This window comes from Mus pahari, chromosome 9 (assembly GCF_900095145.1).
Source record: "Mus pahari chromosome 9, PAHARI_EIJ_v1.1, whole genome shotgun sequence".
In the NCBI taxonomy this organism is placed as follows: Eukaryota; Metazoa; Chordata; class Mammalia; order Rodentia; family Muridae; genus Mus; species Mus pahari.
In genome coordinates, this window is record NC_034598.1 from 6,825,210 (window position 1) to 6,839,881 (window position 14,672).

General features: G+C 47.0%; 1 protein-coding gene across 1 annotated transcript in view; it reads left to right on the forward strand.

Moving 5' to 3' along the window:
- Positions 1-12,412, forward strand: part of Slc22a16 (solute carrier family 22 member 16) — a 39,043-nt gene extending 26,631 nt beyond the window's left edge. Inside the window, exons 7-9 of the mRNA XM_021205636.1 lie at positions 2,968-3,067; positions 11,666-11,906; positions 12,051-12,412. Of these exons, the coding sequence (XP_021061295.1) occupies positions 2,968-3,067; positions 11,666-11,906; positions 12,051-12,250 (541 nt within the window). The 3' untranslated portion in view covers positions 12,251-12,412. The remainder of the gene's footprint in view (positions 1-2,967; positions 3,068-11,665; positions 11,907-12,050) is intronic.
- Positions 12,413-14,672: the final 2,260 nt, after the last annotated feature.

The window sequence follows — 14,672 nt, forward strand, 5'->3', positions numbered from 1 at the left end:
GCTGGATCTCATGGAGGCATTTCCCCAACTGAAGCTCCTTTCTCTGTGATAACTCCAGCTGTGTCAAGTTGACACAAAACTAGCCAGTACAGTTGGGATCATGGTCTCCAGTCTAAAGTTTATAGAGCTGAGACTCAAATGAGATTAGGTTCAAAGAACTCAGATCTCCATTATTTGGTCTTTTTTCCCTTTCAGTGGAAATGTGCAGAACACTCATGGAAACGAATCTGGGCACCACAAGGGACGGGCTGCTTGCCCAGAGCTCAGGAACAGAGTGGGAACAGCAGAGAGAGCGGGGGTCAGACAGTGCTCAGCAGCCGATGGATGGCATGGAGCGCAGATTGTATAAGGGCCGTTGGGGACACTGTGTCACACAACACAGAGGGAGGTCATTTACTTGTCAGTGTCACCCCGATGGGGCTGCAGAGAAGAGAGTGCTCTATAAAATGGGGCACGTGGTTTTCTGGGGCCTCTGAGTACTTGGATGGATTTCTGTCCAGTCCGGGGTTGGGGTGAAGGGAACTGTGGGCTCCCCTAGTTCCAGATCTATTCACAGCATATGTGTCTGCTGAGAAAACGCATATTATATGCAAAAGATTGCTATCCAGCCAAACCATGTCAGTTGGCATTGCCATCATGTATGTGATGGTATTTGTAAGAACATTATTTAGTTGGTTGGTTTACAGCCACAGGTACATGTCCTTGAAAATAAGTCAGATAGGAAAGAAGAAAGGAAAGGAAAGAAGGAGGGAAGGAAAGGGCAGGGTGCTGGGAGGAAGGGAAGAAGGGAGGGAGAGGGGAAGGAAGTGAGAGAAGAGCCCAGCATAGGACTATTTAATACAAGGCATCTCGAGCAGATTCCGCAGGCTTCCTGAACATCTTAAGATCTGCTTATGTGTGAGTTCCTCCTCTGAGGAGCATCAAGCTTTAATAACTGAGTTACTTACAAATGTGTATGACCTAGAAAATGTAAAGTAGACAGTTTCACACTGTAGCCTAGGGTGGGCTTAAACCTGCAGCGATCCTCCTGCTTCAGCTTCCTCCCCAAATGCTAGGACTACAAATATGAACAGCCATGCCAAGTAGTACCCATGACTCAAAAGATGCACATTAAAAGTTGTCTTGGCCGGGCTGGTGATGTGACAGTGACAGTGACAGGGCATCTGTGTGAAGCTTGCCCACGGTGACATGCTCTCAGAGACTCTAGACCTTCCCACACAGTGTCACAGCTGGAGATCAAGAGTTAAAACACTGAGCCTTTAGGAGACATTTCCTAATGAAACTGCAACGGTCCTCCCCGGTTCCTAAAAGCTCAAGGCCAACTCACGATGAAAATGCAGTTAGTCCAACTTGAAAGGCTCCCTGCAGCCTTTAACAGTCTTGACACCGCATCCCGCTGCATGGTACCGATTCCTGTATTAGTTTCATTTCTTTTGCTATGATAAAGGTCTCCCAACAAAGTTAAATTTTAAGAGCAAAAGGGTTTATTTTGGCTTATAATTTGTGAGGTGAGGTAGGCTGGGAAGGAGGAAGCGGGGCCAGGCTATAACACCTCAAAGCCTACCCCACTGATATATTTCCTCCAGGGAGGCTCTGCCTCTTTTTTTTTTTTTTTCCCCCTTCAGTTTTTCGAGACAGGATTTCCCTGTGTAGCCCTGGTTGTCCTGGAACTCATTTTGTAGACCAGGCTGGGCCTCAAACTCAGAATCCTCCTGCCTCTGCCTCCCGAGTGCTGGGATTAAAGGCGAGTGCCACCACTGCCCAGTGAGGCTCTACCTCTTTAGGGCTCTAGAATCTCTGAAAACAGTGCTACCAGCTGGGAACCAGGTGTTAAAACCCATGAGCCTACTGTGTGTGTGTGTGTGTGTGTGTGTGTGTGTGTGTGTGGTTGGGGGAGGTGTATTTCACATTCAAAGTACAGCTCCCAGCATGCCCGAGAACCTGGGTTTGACCCGAAGTACTGAACAGAACTCACATCAGGTGACTTAGTGTGTTAAGCCTGAAAATTTGGAGGAGACCAAATCCATGATTGTCCAATTAAAGCAAGCTTCATTTAATACTGGCCAGGAAGACAGACAGTAGCCAGGTCCATTCCTGGGTTCCCAGAGAATGACACTGAATTAGGTCAGCCAGGTGCTCATAAAGTCAGAACCCACAAGGCTATGGTATTTCCCCTCTGTCGTTCAAGGGGGGGGGGCAAGCTTCCATTCCGATGTATTTCCTGCCTGTGTACATTTGCCTACATGTGATCAAGGATCCTGTGCCGTTGAGGCCAGCAAACTTGCTTACTGAAGGGAAGGCTTGTGCCTTGTTATCTTCCATGAACGACAGCCCTAGCCTTCTAGGAAGTTACCCATCCTTGAGCAAGTGGGGGTGCACAGGCTAACCTTAGCCCTTACGTTCCGCCCTTGGGGGGCGCACAGGGTAACCTTAGCCCTTACGTTCCACCCTTGGGTTGTATCCTGAGTCAAGCCCTTGACCCTGTGGCGGGTACCTGTACATTAGCCCTTACAACTGCAGGTTATAACGCTAGCTCTAGGGGATCCAACACCTGGACACATGTGGCACATGTGTACACACACACACACACACACACACACACACACACACACACACACACAATCCAAAGCAAAAAGTTAAAATAAGTCTTAAAGATATTGCTTGACATTAATAAAACAGTCCGTAGAGAAGTATTTTGTTCTCCGAAATTCCCATACCCTACCCTAAACAAATCTACCTGATTCTTGATATTAAACTGGATCTGTAAACACATGAGCCTCATTTAAACGGTAGATTGATGTCAGCTTATGCCTTGCTTATGTGCTTGCTCATATACACAGCTGTCTCATACAATGAAGGTAGAATCCGTTGGCCGCTTATTTGATGAAGTGCGGGTCTGACCCTCTGCACTCTTTGCTTTGCTCATTCCGGTAGTTGCCTATGTATTAACTCTTCTGGTGTTTTCAGGTGCTTGGCTGTAGGGAGCAGCAACATGGTGTCCCACGTGGCAAACATCTTCATCCCATTCACCAGTCACTTCTCCAAAGTCTGGATCTTCCTGCCGCAGGTCCTTATTGCTTCCTAGACACCGGGGTAACTGACAGGCAGCACAACCAATGTTGCTGCTTCTTTCCTTCCTTCATTCTGTTCTCTCTCTCTCTCTCTCTCTCTCTCTCTCTCTCTCTCTCCTTCCTTCCTTCCTTCCTTCCTTGGAAGGTCACTGTAATTACTGTGTAGTAGAGGTCTGTAGAAACAGGCTGGTTCACCAGAGGGTAAGTAGGGAGGTTCGGGTGGTTTTGTCGCCCACTGACTGCCTTCAGCCCCCCCACCCCCGAGTTACTATCGATTCTACTCCACCCTTAACCAGCAGCCAACAGCACACCAGCAGGGGTCTACCCAGTGTCACCTCTTGGGCTTCTGTCCCACCACCTAGCTCTGCCCTTGCCTCTGTACTCCCGTAGTGGGTCTGCTGCTCTGGGAAGAGTTTGGAGGTTGCCTGCTTCCTCAAAGAGTCTGTGGTGCCCTGAGGGCCTTTCTGTGGGTGAGGTTTCCTTCCCTTTGAGTTCTTCTGGTCCTGGCAATGTGAGCTGCTGGCTTGGGTATTTGAAAGTGGAGGACCGAGAGGTTGGGAGGGTGGGTGGATCACCGCTATGCCAGGTCTACCTGGCTTTGGGAAGAAGAAGGCCTGGATGGTGGCGTATGACACTTCCACTCTGGAGCTTGGGATCATCAGCACAATGGCCTTCCTCCTCCAAACCCTCCCTGTGGAGTTGCTCCTCTGTGCTTCGTGGTCTTTCTTAGTGCTCACTTCTCTTCTGGTTACTGCTTTTTTCAAGATTTCAATGTGCCCCTCCTCCATCTCTTTCAACTCCCAAATGTGTCTTACAACTAGGCTCCTGGCTATTCTCTCCGGACATCTTTGGAGCTGGTAAGTGATTTGGAGACCATCTTCTTCTTGCCTCCCACTTTTAGCCAAGTCAATGACTTCAAGCCCAACACGTGGACACAGCCTCTTCTTCATCCCACGGTTCTTTCCTACTTTACCTCACATATATTGTCACAGCTCTCATTGTCCTGAAGAGCTCCCTTCTTATTGCTTGAAGACTAATACATTTGTGTATGTGTGTGCAGGTAGCCTTTTGTGTTCGTGTGTGTGCATGTATGTGTGTGTAGAGGCCAGAGGTCAACCTCAGGCATTCCGCAGGAGCCGCCTATCTTTGAGGTAGGATTGCTTATTGACCTGGGGATTACCAAGTACTCTAGGGTGGATGGACAGCCAGCCCCAAGGGATCTACCCGTCTCTGTCTCCACAATGCTGGGATGACAAACATGCACTTTTTGTGTGGGTTCTGAGGAGTGAATTGATGTCTTCATGCTTTGTAGATAACATTTTATTGACCAAGCTTACTCTTCAACACCATACCAATATATTTTGGTAGAATATAGTAACATAACCTCAGGAGAAACCAAAGTTTTGAGTCCCACCAATATCTTGTATACATAAGTGGAAAGCAAATTACTCTTTGGGAATCATTGGCCTGAAGGAGTAACTCCCACATCCCAGGAACAAATGCTCAGTAAAGTCTGCTTCTTTGGGGTACCAGAGCCCATTTTCTTTCATCAGTTGATTTAGGTTAAGAAATAGCCGTCGTCAGTGTGACTTGCTTTTCTCCCACTCTGGACACATTGGCAAGCACTCTTGGTTGAGGACTGTAGCTTTAACTTTTTCAAAGCCTAACTTTAATGATGGTTCTTAAACACTTTAACCTCTCTTCTAGTACACCACCCATCAGAGGTAGTGGAAGAGAAAGGATATGGGGGGAAGTGAACCTGTTTAGAAATGGTTCTTTGGAACAAATCCTATCTGTGTTGTCAGGAAATCAACAACGGCAGCCCGATTCACTCACAAACACTTCCGGATATACCAGCACTCCAGTTTGTTAGAATTGGGATAGAAACCATGAGTCAGCAGTGGTGACACAACAGCAGGAAGAGCCAGGCCTCAGCAGAATTGGCATGAGTCAGCAGGAGGGACCAGGGCCAACAGGAATGCCAGAAGTTCTCAGCTCTGCCTCTCTTGCAAAAGCCAAGGCTCAAGACCAAGAAGTGTTAGCTATGCAAGCAAGCCCAGTCCAGCCTCCATCACTGTCACTGTCCCCTGAGTCCTGTGTATATCTAGGAGCCCCTTTTGGGGACCCCCACTCGAGTCTCGGGAAAGAGCACACCCAAGGAAATTCGAGAAACTGTCTTGATGCAAACACACGAGGTAGTTTAATGGCGGAGCTCTGGGCCCATACGTATCTCACGCAGGAGACAGAGGAATCGACCCTGAGGCTCGAAAGCTAGGGGTTTTTATAGGGAGAGGGTTGGGGGCTAGGGGAATTGGCGTGGTTTCACATGATTGGCTCATTTGAACATCAGCAAAAATGATTACACATGAGCAGAATGGTACGTGCAAGTCAGGATGTCAGGAGTCCTGAGGGCCAGAAGCTTATCTAGGTCAGCGGAACATCTGGTTAACGTATAACTTCAAACTATGTCAGGAGGGCAATGGGCAGAAGGAGGTGCCGGGCCAGATGGCAGATGATTCAGCCAAGATAACCCGGACATGTTCTTGCTTTCCTCTTCTATCTTTATGACCAGGCAGCCCCAGGAATGTTTTAACGACGGGCCTGCCCGGACATGCCCGGGCCTGTTCTGCTAAGTTCTCAGCCTCAGGCTCCTGAGCTTACAAACAACTCTTTGGACGATTTGACATAAGTTATATGAATCACAGATCTTAAATTTCATCTTAAATTTCGCTTCCCTTCATATACTCCCTCCAAACATCTCATGTCCTCCATGGGTCTTGCCTCAGCACATGAGTCTGTCTGCCAATCAGCCTGAGTCTACTGAAGTGACAAGAAGCCACAACGTGCCACCAGAAGTTTTTGGTGCATTTCTCTCTGTGGAGTCCCAACAAATGGAGCTCAGCTACATAATGTAAGGTAGACCAATACACGTGTGTCGTTAGCAAAGACTCCTTTATCACATGTGTTTTCACATGCTTACTTTAGCGAAACATCCTTTCACCTGTGTCTGCTTCATTGAATGTTCCTTCACGAGTCTGCCTTAGCCTTTCACCTGTCATCGTCATGAGTCAGCATCAGCAAAATATTCCTTTACATATCGTCTTTAGCAAAACATCCTTTCACCCGTGTCCGCTTCAGGAAAACACTCCTTCACGTGTTTGCCCAAGCAAAACACCATCCAGCACAACTGAGTTGTTTCCATTTCAGGGGATACCCTGTATTAAATATTAAGGGAAAATGGTGGTCTAGTAAAGAAGGCAAGTTATCTCCAAGCTCCAAACTGTTATGCCAAGGGAAAAGTATACGCTGGGGTACAAAGTAAACCACGAAGATGATCAGATGAATCAAGTGAAATTGGTTATTCTTGCTAATAACCGCCTAGTGCTGAAGAAATGAGAATTACCTAGTGGTGTGCCTTGTTGGCCCAACCTGATGTGGTACAGAAAGCATTACAATGCACCCAGCTCTTATTGACCTAATTATTTTGAAATCATTGATTTTTTTTGTTTTTTGGAGACAGGATTTCTCTGTGTAGCCCTGGCTGTCCTGGAATGCACTTTGTAGACCAGGCTGGCCTCGAACTCAGAAATCCGCCTGTCTCTTCCTCCCGAGTGCTGGGATTAAAGGCATGCGCCACCACGCCTGGCTTTAGCTACACAAATTTTAATTGGTAGAACTTGTTTATAGAAAAAGAAAGAATATGGGTGTGCAGAGGTCAGAGGTCGACCTCACAGGTGCACAGAGAAGGTGTTCAGGGAAAATCTGCCACCCATTTTTTAATTTTTTTTATTTTTTCGAGACAGGGTTTCTCTGTGTAGCTCTGGCTGTCCTGGAACTCACTCTGTAGACCAGACTGGCCTCGAACTCAGAAATCCTCCTGCCTCTGCCTCCCGAGTGCTGGGATTAAAGGCGTGTGCCACCACCACCTGGCCTGCCACCCATTTTAAGGCAGGGAATTTTGTGAAAGCATCTCCTTTGAACTAGCACTCTTTTCTTTTTTTCTTTTAGAGAGTGAAGAAGGAAGAGAGGGAGGGAGGTAGAGATCATAGAGATCAAAATGTTCTTTAAAACAAGGAGCAAAACTCACAGAAAGACGACAGACAAATCCATAAAAGCAAACAACTATAAATTCACACGAGAAGCTGTAGGGAAGGACATCTGCAAAGTGTTTTAAGGGCTATAGAATAAAAAGGATCTTTTATTTAACGGATACCCAAGTGGGCTTAGTTTTAAGTGCTTTCAAATGTTATTTTTTTGTATAAAACAGATACTGCGGTTTCCTCTTGTACAAGCAAGAAAAGAGACCCGCAGAAAATAATTATTAGCAAAAGTCTTAGAAATGACAGAATCTGGTGGTTTGAATAAGAATGCCCCCACCCCACCCCCAGTAGACTCACCAGGGAGTGGCACTATTTGAAAGGATTAGGAGTTGTGACCTTATTGGAGGAAGTGTGTCCCTGGGGTTGGGCTTTGAGCTTTCAAAAGCTCAACCAGTCTCGTTGTCTGCTCTTCCTGCTGCCTGCATGTCCGGATGTGGAACTCTCAGCTCCTTCTCCAGCACCAGGTCTGCCTGTGTGTTACCATGCTCCCACCATGATGATAATGGACTGAACCTCTGAAACTGTAAGCCAGCCCCATTAAATGCTTTCTCTTATAAAAGTTGTTGTCACAGTGTCTCTTTACCATGCAGTGGAACAGTGACTAAAATAGAAGTTGGTACCAGGGACTGGGGTTTTGCTGTGACAGGCCTGACCATGCTGCTTGTGGACTTCGGATTAGGAAAGTAGTTGAAGCTTTAAGCAGAGCTCAGTGGGTCATACTAGGAAGAGTGTGGAAGACAGTGGTGCTGAGAGCAACTTAGATTACAGTGGCCTAGCTCCAGAGGTTTCAGAGGGATAGAAAATTAGTAAGTGGCCTAAAAATCATTCCTGTGATATTTTGGCAAAGAATGTGGCTACCGAGGCTACATTGAATGAATGTGTATTAATGGTGTTGGCAGAAGAAATTTTGAGACAGCCTAGTGTTTACTGTGTCACATGGTTATTAATGGCCAGTCTTATACAGATTTATAATGAAAAGGAGCAAACTGAGCAAGGAAAAAATAAAACCAACCAAATGTACAGTTTGAGGAGATAAGGAGCATCAGGGAGTGTGATGGAACTGAGCTTGGTGCTGCAGGAGATAAACAGATTGAAGAAACGCCTAATGCTAAGTGAATAAAGGGAGTGGTGCCCTCAGGGCAAGGTCCCATCCAGCCGAGCTCCCAGCTGGTGAAAAAGAGTTAATCAAAAGTTTAAGCAGTGAAGGAAACCATGGGAATCAGAAAGCTGATGAAAATGTATGTGAACTTCCAGCCCCAGCAAATAGAAGAATTTGCCAGCTTAGGCCACATTAGAGCCAAGGACACAAGAAGGGAGCTATGGACTCTCCCTCTACAGCTAAGGAAAGCCACTGAGGCAGGTGTGTGTTAGGAATGTCCCTGCGTGGGGTCCAGAGAGGCCATTGTGTGAAGCTGTGAAGATGAAGCCCAAGTTGCTTTGGAGAACCCAAGAAGCTGGGGATGCCATGGGAGACTCCGCTGAGGAAAGCTGCAGACTGGGTGTGCGACCAGCCCAAGAGAGAGAAAGGTGGGGCAGTCAACAAAGTGGGGAGGAGCTGGAGATCTGAAGAGCGCTTTGCCCTGCTGGTTTTCAGTCTTGCCTTGGTATCCTGCTAGGTGGGAAAGCAGGAATGAAAGGGAATCCTAAGCCTTCCAGGCACCAGGGAGGGGAGAAGGGCTGACACTGTCAGCCAGGGCTATGGCTGGAGCATGGGGCATGCGAGTGGGCTGCTAACTCAGGCTAGTCCAAGGAGAGTTAGCCAGGCAGAAACAGACTCCATGCACAGGGAATAGAAAAACAGGTTCAGAGGGAAAAGGGACACTGGATACAGGCACTGCAGCTACTAACCATTGCATAGAGCCCGGGAAGATGGCAGAGAGCCCAGAAGATTATCTACTGTGAAAATGTTCAAGCTACAGGCAGGAAGGTCATAGCCACAATCTCTGGTGGCCGTTGATGGCCTGTTGGGTGTCTGAGGCCAGGAAAAGTCACTGTAAGGACTGGAGAGATCCCGGGAAGAGGAGCAGATATGAATATGATGCAGGTGGGATACTCACAAGATGTCCAGGATGAGTCCCTAAGGTTGGTGTTCCTGCGTGGCTGGAGCTCAGAGATGCAGATCTAGGGGACCTAAGAGCAGAGTCCCAGGAGCAACGATGTTAAGGTGGAATGAGGGAATGAGGTGGAGACTGAAGGGCCAGCAGGAGTGAGTGGCTAAGCTCCACAGGTCACATGGAAGGGGCACAGCAGGGGACAACAGCAATTAGGATAGAGCCTGACAGGAACTTGTCCCCCTTGTGCCTGGGAAGAACAACTTTGGGGTGGGGGAGCTGTCAAGCCATAGAGGGGCAGGCCCAGGAATGCTGGGAAAGGGGATGGACGCAAGGACATCTAAGGATAGGATGGGCAAGGGAACTCAAACACACGCCCTGCTCGATAATATATCACAGCGGGAATGGCAAAACCTTGAAAACATGTTCTTCCTCAACCATTCACTCCACTCTAAAGACTATCGTTGGTGCGTGTTGTGTGAGGTGTGCATGTGGGTATGAGCGCCACAGCTTGTGTGCAGAGGTCAGAGGACAGCTCTATAGTGCCTTTGTGTGCATCCTGTCTTTCTGCGAGTCCACCTTTCTTTATGTACAGTGTTCTGGGGATATGGGCCCATGTTGTCAGACTTGCACAGCAACACCTTTACTTGCTGATCCGTCCCTCTGGCCTTCCACATTATATTTGAGGCAGGGTCTCTCCCTGAAATGGAGCTTGCTGACTTGTCAGACACTGCTCCAGGGATCCAGCTGCCTCCGTTTCCCCAGTGCTGCGGTGATGGGTACATGCTCTACCTGGCCTTTCATGTAGGAGCTGGGGATCTGAACTCAAGTCCTTACACTTGTGTAGTAGACACCTTACTGATTGAGCCATTTCCCCCAGCACCAATGGGTGCCATTCTTAATTCCATACAAGATCCAAGAGGTGCCAAGTGGCCAGAACTCGGGCAGAGTGGATATATGGATGATAATGGCTTAAGACTGGTTTTTATTGAGGGAGTCAGATACCAGGAAGAAAAAAGTGAGTTGTGGGAAGGACTACTGGGGACAGTGACAAAGATGGCTGAGGGGTAAGTGAGACCAGAGTGTCTTCCCAGAAGGGAGGGATTGGCCTGACTAGCAGGGCAGAGGTCTGCTGTGGTGTTTTTGAGGTTTGTGGGCTGAGGAGAGCTGGTTGGAGTGGTAGGATGAAGAACTGGGGACTTGTCTACTGCCTGGCTGGTAATTATTGCCACATGGCACGGTCAGGATCCCAACATTCTGGAGGCTGAGGCAGGAGGATTGTGAATATTTGAGGCAGGAGGATTAGCCTAAGCTGCATAGTGAGATCTTATGAGCTTTTTTAGGAAATGAGATCCGCAGGTCTTCGCCATGCCCGCAACGAGTTCTCACTGTCTGTTTCCCTTAATCTCCGTAGGTTCCATCTCCTTGGAAGTTTCCATCTCCTTGGAAGTTTCATTCACTTATTTGTTCCTCTTCCTCATCATTAACGTATATGATGGCTACAAAGATTCCATTTTTATGATAGAGATTCATTTTGGTATCCACCAGTCATTTGTCTCTGACTCCAGTCCCTGGAGGATAAGTTCCGAGGTCCTCCCCCTACCCCCTCGACTCACCTACTTTTCACTGGGAAATGTAAAGCCATGATCATCTCACTGTTGCGTTACAACAGGCTGCATCCTGGCTCTGCAATCTTGCCTGTGCCGGCTTTCAGGTCACCTTGACTACCCCATCTTGGCAGAGCAAAACATCTCTTGGCTTCCTTGTGCAAGGTCTTAATGGTTTTCGGCTTTAAAATATCCCTCCCTCCCTCCCTCCCCTTCTCATGGCAATCTCTAGCTTGGCCCAGAGATTGTTGTCCTGCCAGCAGTAATCAATAAATCTTTTATTTATAGTTGGATTGAGTCTGTGACCTTTTCCCAGGGGTCAGAGACTACATGACACTGGAGGATGCAGTGTACTAGTTCCTGACAAGTGTTCAGGGTTGACTTAACTTGAGCCTGGCTTCTGTACATCCTGGCATCTAGAAAAAGATGCAAGACTCCCCCACCCCCACCTCCAGACCCTGCCCCTTTTGCCATAGTTCCCAGGGCAGAGTTTGCAAGGGAAGTAATGCAAGCAGGAGCTGGCTCTTCCTCTTGGCCAGCTGTTCCTCAGTGGTTTGTGAATGAATGAATGGAGATTAAGTTCCGATGATGCAAAAGTGAACTCCCAGCCTAGCATAGGCACCTAAAGACCTCAGCAAACACAATGTCTAATGTCAATCCCAACTCTGTTGCTCTCTGAATAGGGTCCAGGACTTATTATTCTCTGAAAGTCACATTTCTTTTCTTGTGTGTAACTGTTACTTCTCTCTCCTCTCTCTCTCTCTCTCTCTCTCTCTCTCTCTCTCTCTCTCTCTTTCTACTTATTTATCTATTTATTTATTTAACATATTGTCTAGATTTTATTTGGGATCCTGGCCATACTGAGTGGATTGTTGTCATTGACGCTTCCAGAAACCCAGAGCACACCAATGAAATCTACTTGGGAGATGACTGAACAGCAGATGCCAGAAAACAAGGATAGTTTAGGTGACGCTCCTCCTGATATTTTTGAGAGATGGGATTCAGTCAGAGTCCTTTCTTTTGCTGAGAGGTGGGGTTTAAGCAGAGTCCCTCCTGATGCTGGGAAGTGGGGTTCAGGCAGGGTCCCTCCTGATGCTAGGAAGTGGGGTTCAGGGAGAGCCCCTTCTGATGTTGGGAAGTGGGGTTCAGGCAGGGTCCCTCCTGATGCTGGGAAGTGGGGTTCAGGCAGAGCCCCTCTTGATGCTGGGAGGTGGAGTTCAGGCAGAGCCCCTCCTGATGTTGGGAAGTGGGGTTCAGGCAGAGCCCCTCCTGAGGCTGAAAGTGGGGGTTCAGGCAGAGCCCCTCCTGAGGCTGAAAGTGGGGGTTCAGGCAGAGCCCTTCCTGAAAAGAACACTGAGATGGAAAATGAGATAGAAAACATGGAAGTGAGTAAACTGGGAGATTCTGATGGTGATAAATAAATGTCTTGTCTGGCACCCAGCACCGGGATGTTGACATCAGTTACTTTGTATTCTTCCTTTCCACATGTTACTTATGTATCTGCCTAAAAAATGCTGTGAGAGAGTTTTAAACAATTGTTTTGTAAAAGTAAATGAAATAAACCCAGTATGTGTTGGAGAATGGTTTTGTGCACTGTGTGTTCAGATGCTGATTTCTTTGCTCAGAGATTTAGTTCCAGTACAGACAGTGGGATTGTCTTGATTACTTTATCATCTCCTGTATCAATGCTGTATAAAGACCGCTCCCCAGATTTTCTCTGATTTGTTAATAAAGAGCTAATTGCCCCTTGACTGCGCAGAGAAGGCAGGACCAGGACCAGGGTCCCAGGAAGAGAGACATAGGAGAAGGACCATGGGGAAAGAGGTGGAGAGACCATGTGAAGAGACAGGGATGAGGCAGAGGGTCCAGGAGGAGTCATGATGAGCAGGTCACCAAGGGATTCACCATGAGGGCACACACGGAGCAGAACAAGCCAAGGCGAGACTCAGATGGAAGGTAAAGGGCCATGTGAGTGGGAAACAGGTAGCTGAGAGGGTTAGAGTAGATGAATAGTCATAGTGCTTAAAGCTTGTTAGTAATAGGGCTTTGTGTCAAGTATCTGGGAGCTAAAATGGGTTAGAACAGGAACAGACAAGCCTTACATCCTTAATTACTGTGTTTATTTGGCACTCAACATGGGGGCATAGACTCCAAGCCTGGTGAAAGGCAAGAGAAAAGCACTCCCCAGGAACAGAGCAGGTTCCTAGATAGATACAGGACCTGCCAAGGGATGAGCTCCTGTGCCTGAAGATTAGCACTAGCACCCAGGAGGCAGCGACTTGTCATGGTTTCCTAGCAACGGCTCTGGGACAAGCCTGCCTTCAGCACATACTAGCATCCCAGATCCATGTGCAGCTCTAAGGCTAGCCACGAGCTAACAGCTGGTGGGTTCCAGAGCTGCACTGCATCTGTGCAAAGTGGGAAAAGCCTGCTGATGGGGAGGGGCTGGGCATCGGGAGAGCAGTGCCCCAGAGCTGGGAGGATCGCGAGGCTGGTGGGGATAACAGAAGCCGCTGCCAACCGGGAGCCCCGGATCAGAGGATTAAGCTTGACATGACCTAGCAAACACCAACTCAGCCCAGTGTAGCCGGGTGGCATGTGAACCCAAGACAGATGGCAGAATGTATGCCAGCCTAGAGAGGTCCCCAAACACAGAAGCTGCCATTTCTACCTCTCCCTGTGAGTGGAAAGACAGGGGCAGAACTAATCACTGCAGTGTCCTAACCTAGACAGCAGAGGGAGACAGAACACGCAGAAGAATTTAGAGTTGTATTTAAATGCGAAATTAAAAAAAAAGAGAGACTGTATAAAACATCATAGACAAATAGTTTGAAATTAACAAAATGAAGTCCATAAAGAGAAAAATTAAATAAATTAAAAAGAATAGCCACATAAAGATGGAAAAGAGTTTAAGAAAACTTATGTACAGGAAATGATATTAAGCTTAGAAAACATTAAGAGAGAAATAAATAAATAAATACACCTAGAAGATAAAGTCTCCAAAACAAAGAGAGAGAAAAATAAACTGAAGTCTCCAGAGGAAGGAGGAAAATTAGAGAGATTAAAAAAGATAATATTTTCCATGCTAAAATATGGAAAACACCATAGAAGAAGGCATTTGGACCCCATATAGTTTTGTTTTGACTGTCAACATAGAAATACTTATATGTTCAGTAGTGAGGTGGAACACTAGTTACAGGCCATAGGACAGAGGTGAGAGGATTCTTTAAACCAGAGCCACGGATCTTCAGAAGAATTCAACCTGGATCCTATGGTGACAGATGAGAAAAATCCACACAGGCTTGAGGAAGTAGATCAGCAGCCCTTAGAGATACAATATTCTGAGTTAGGGATCCAGATTCTCCTTAATGATGCCACCTTAGAGCAGTGCCATACAATAGATTACATGTTCTGTAGACATCGGATGGTTAAGATATATACATATGTTAATGCATCATAAAGTTGATACTCAGAATGTCAGAATGTTTCTGCTTTGAGTTCTGAAAAGGCTGATTCTGAGACTGCACATTTATTAGAGCCGATGGCGTTCTTGGAAAATGTCTTTACAGACTGAAGCTGATGATGTGTCAAAATGTGTATCCTTTAGAATACAACAACTTTTCAGACATATGGCATAAAAAAGGTTACAGATGTATCTTTTAATCCTACAGTTCAAACAGTTATGGAGAGATCTAACAGGACTTTAAAGGAAATGCTCACAGAACAGAAGGGGGCTATGGAATGTCCCAAAGATAGATTAAATAGCGCTTTATAACACAGCTGCTGAAAAGCACTGGACTGCTGAATTAGATCAGCATAAACATGTGATAACCTCAGAATGGA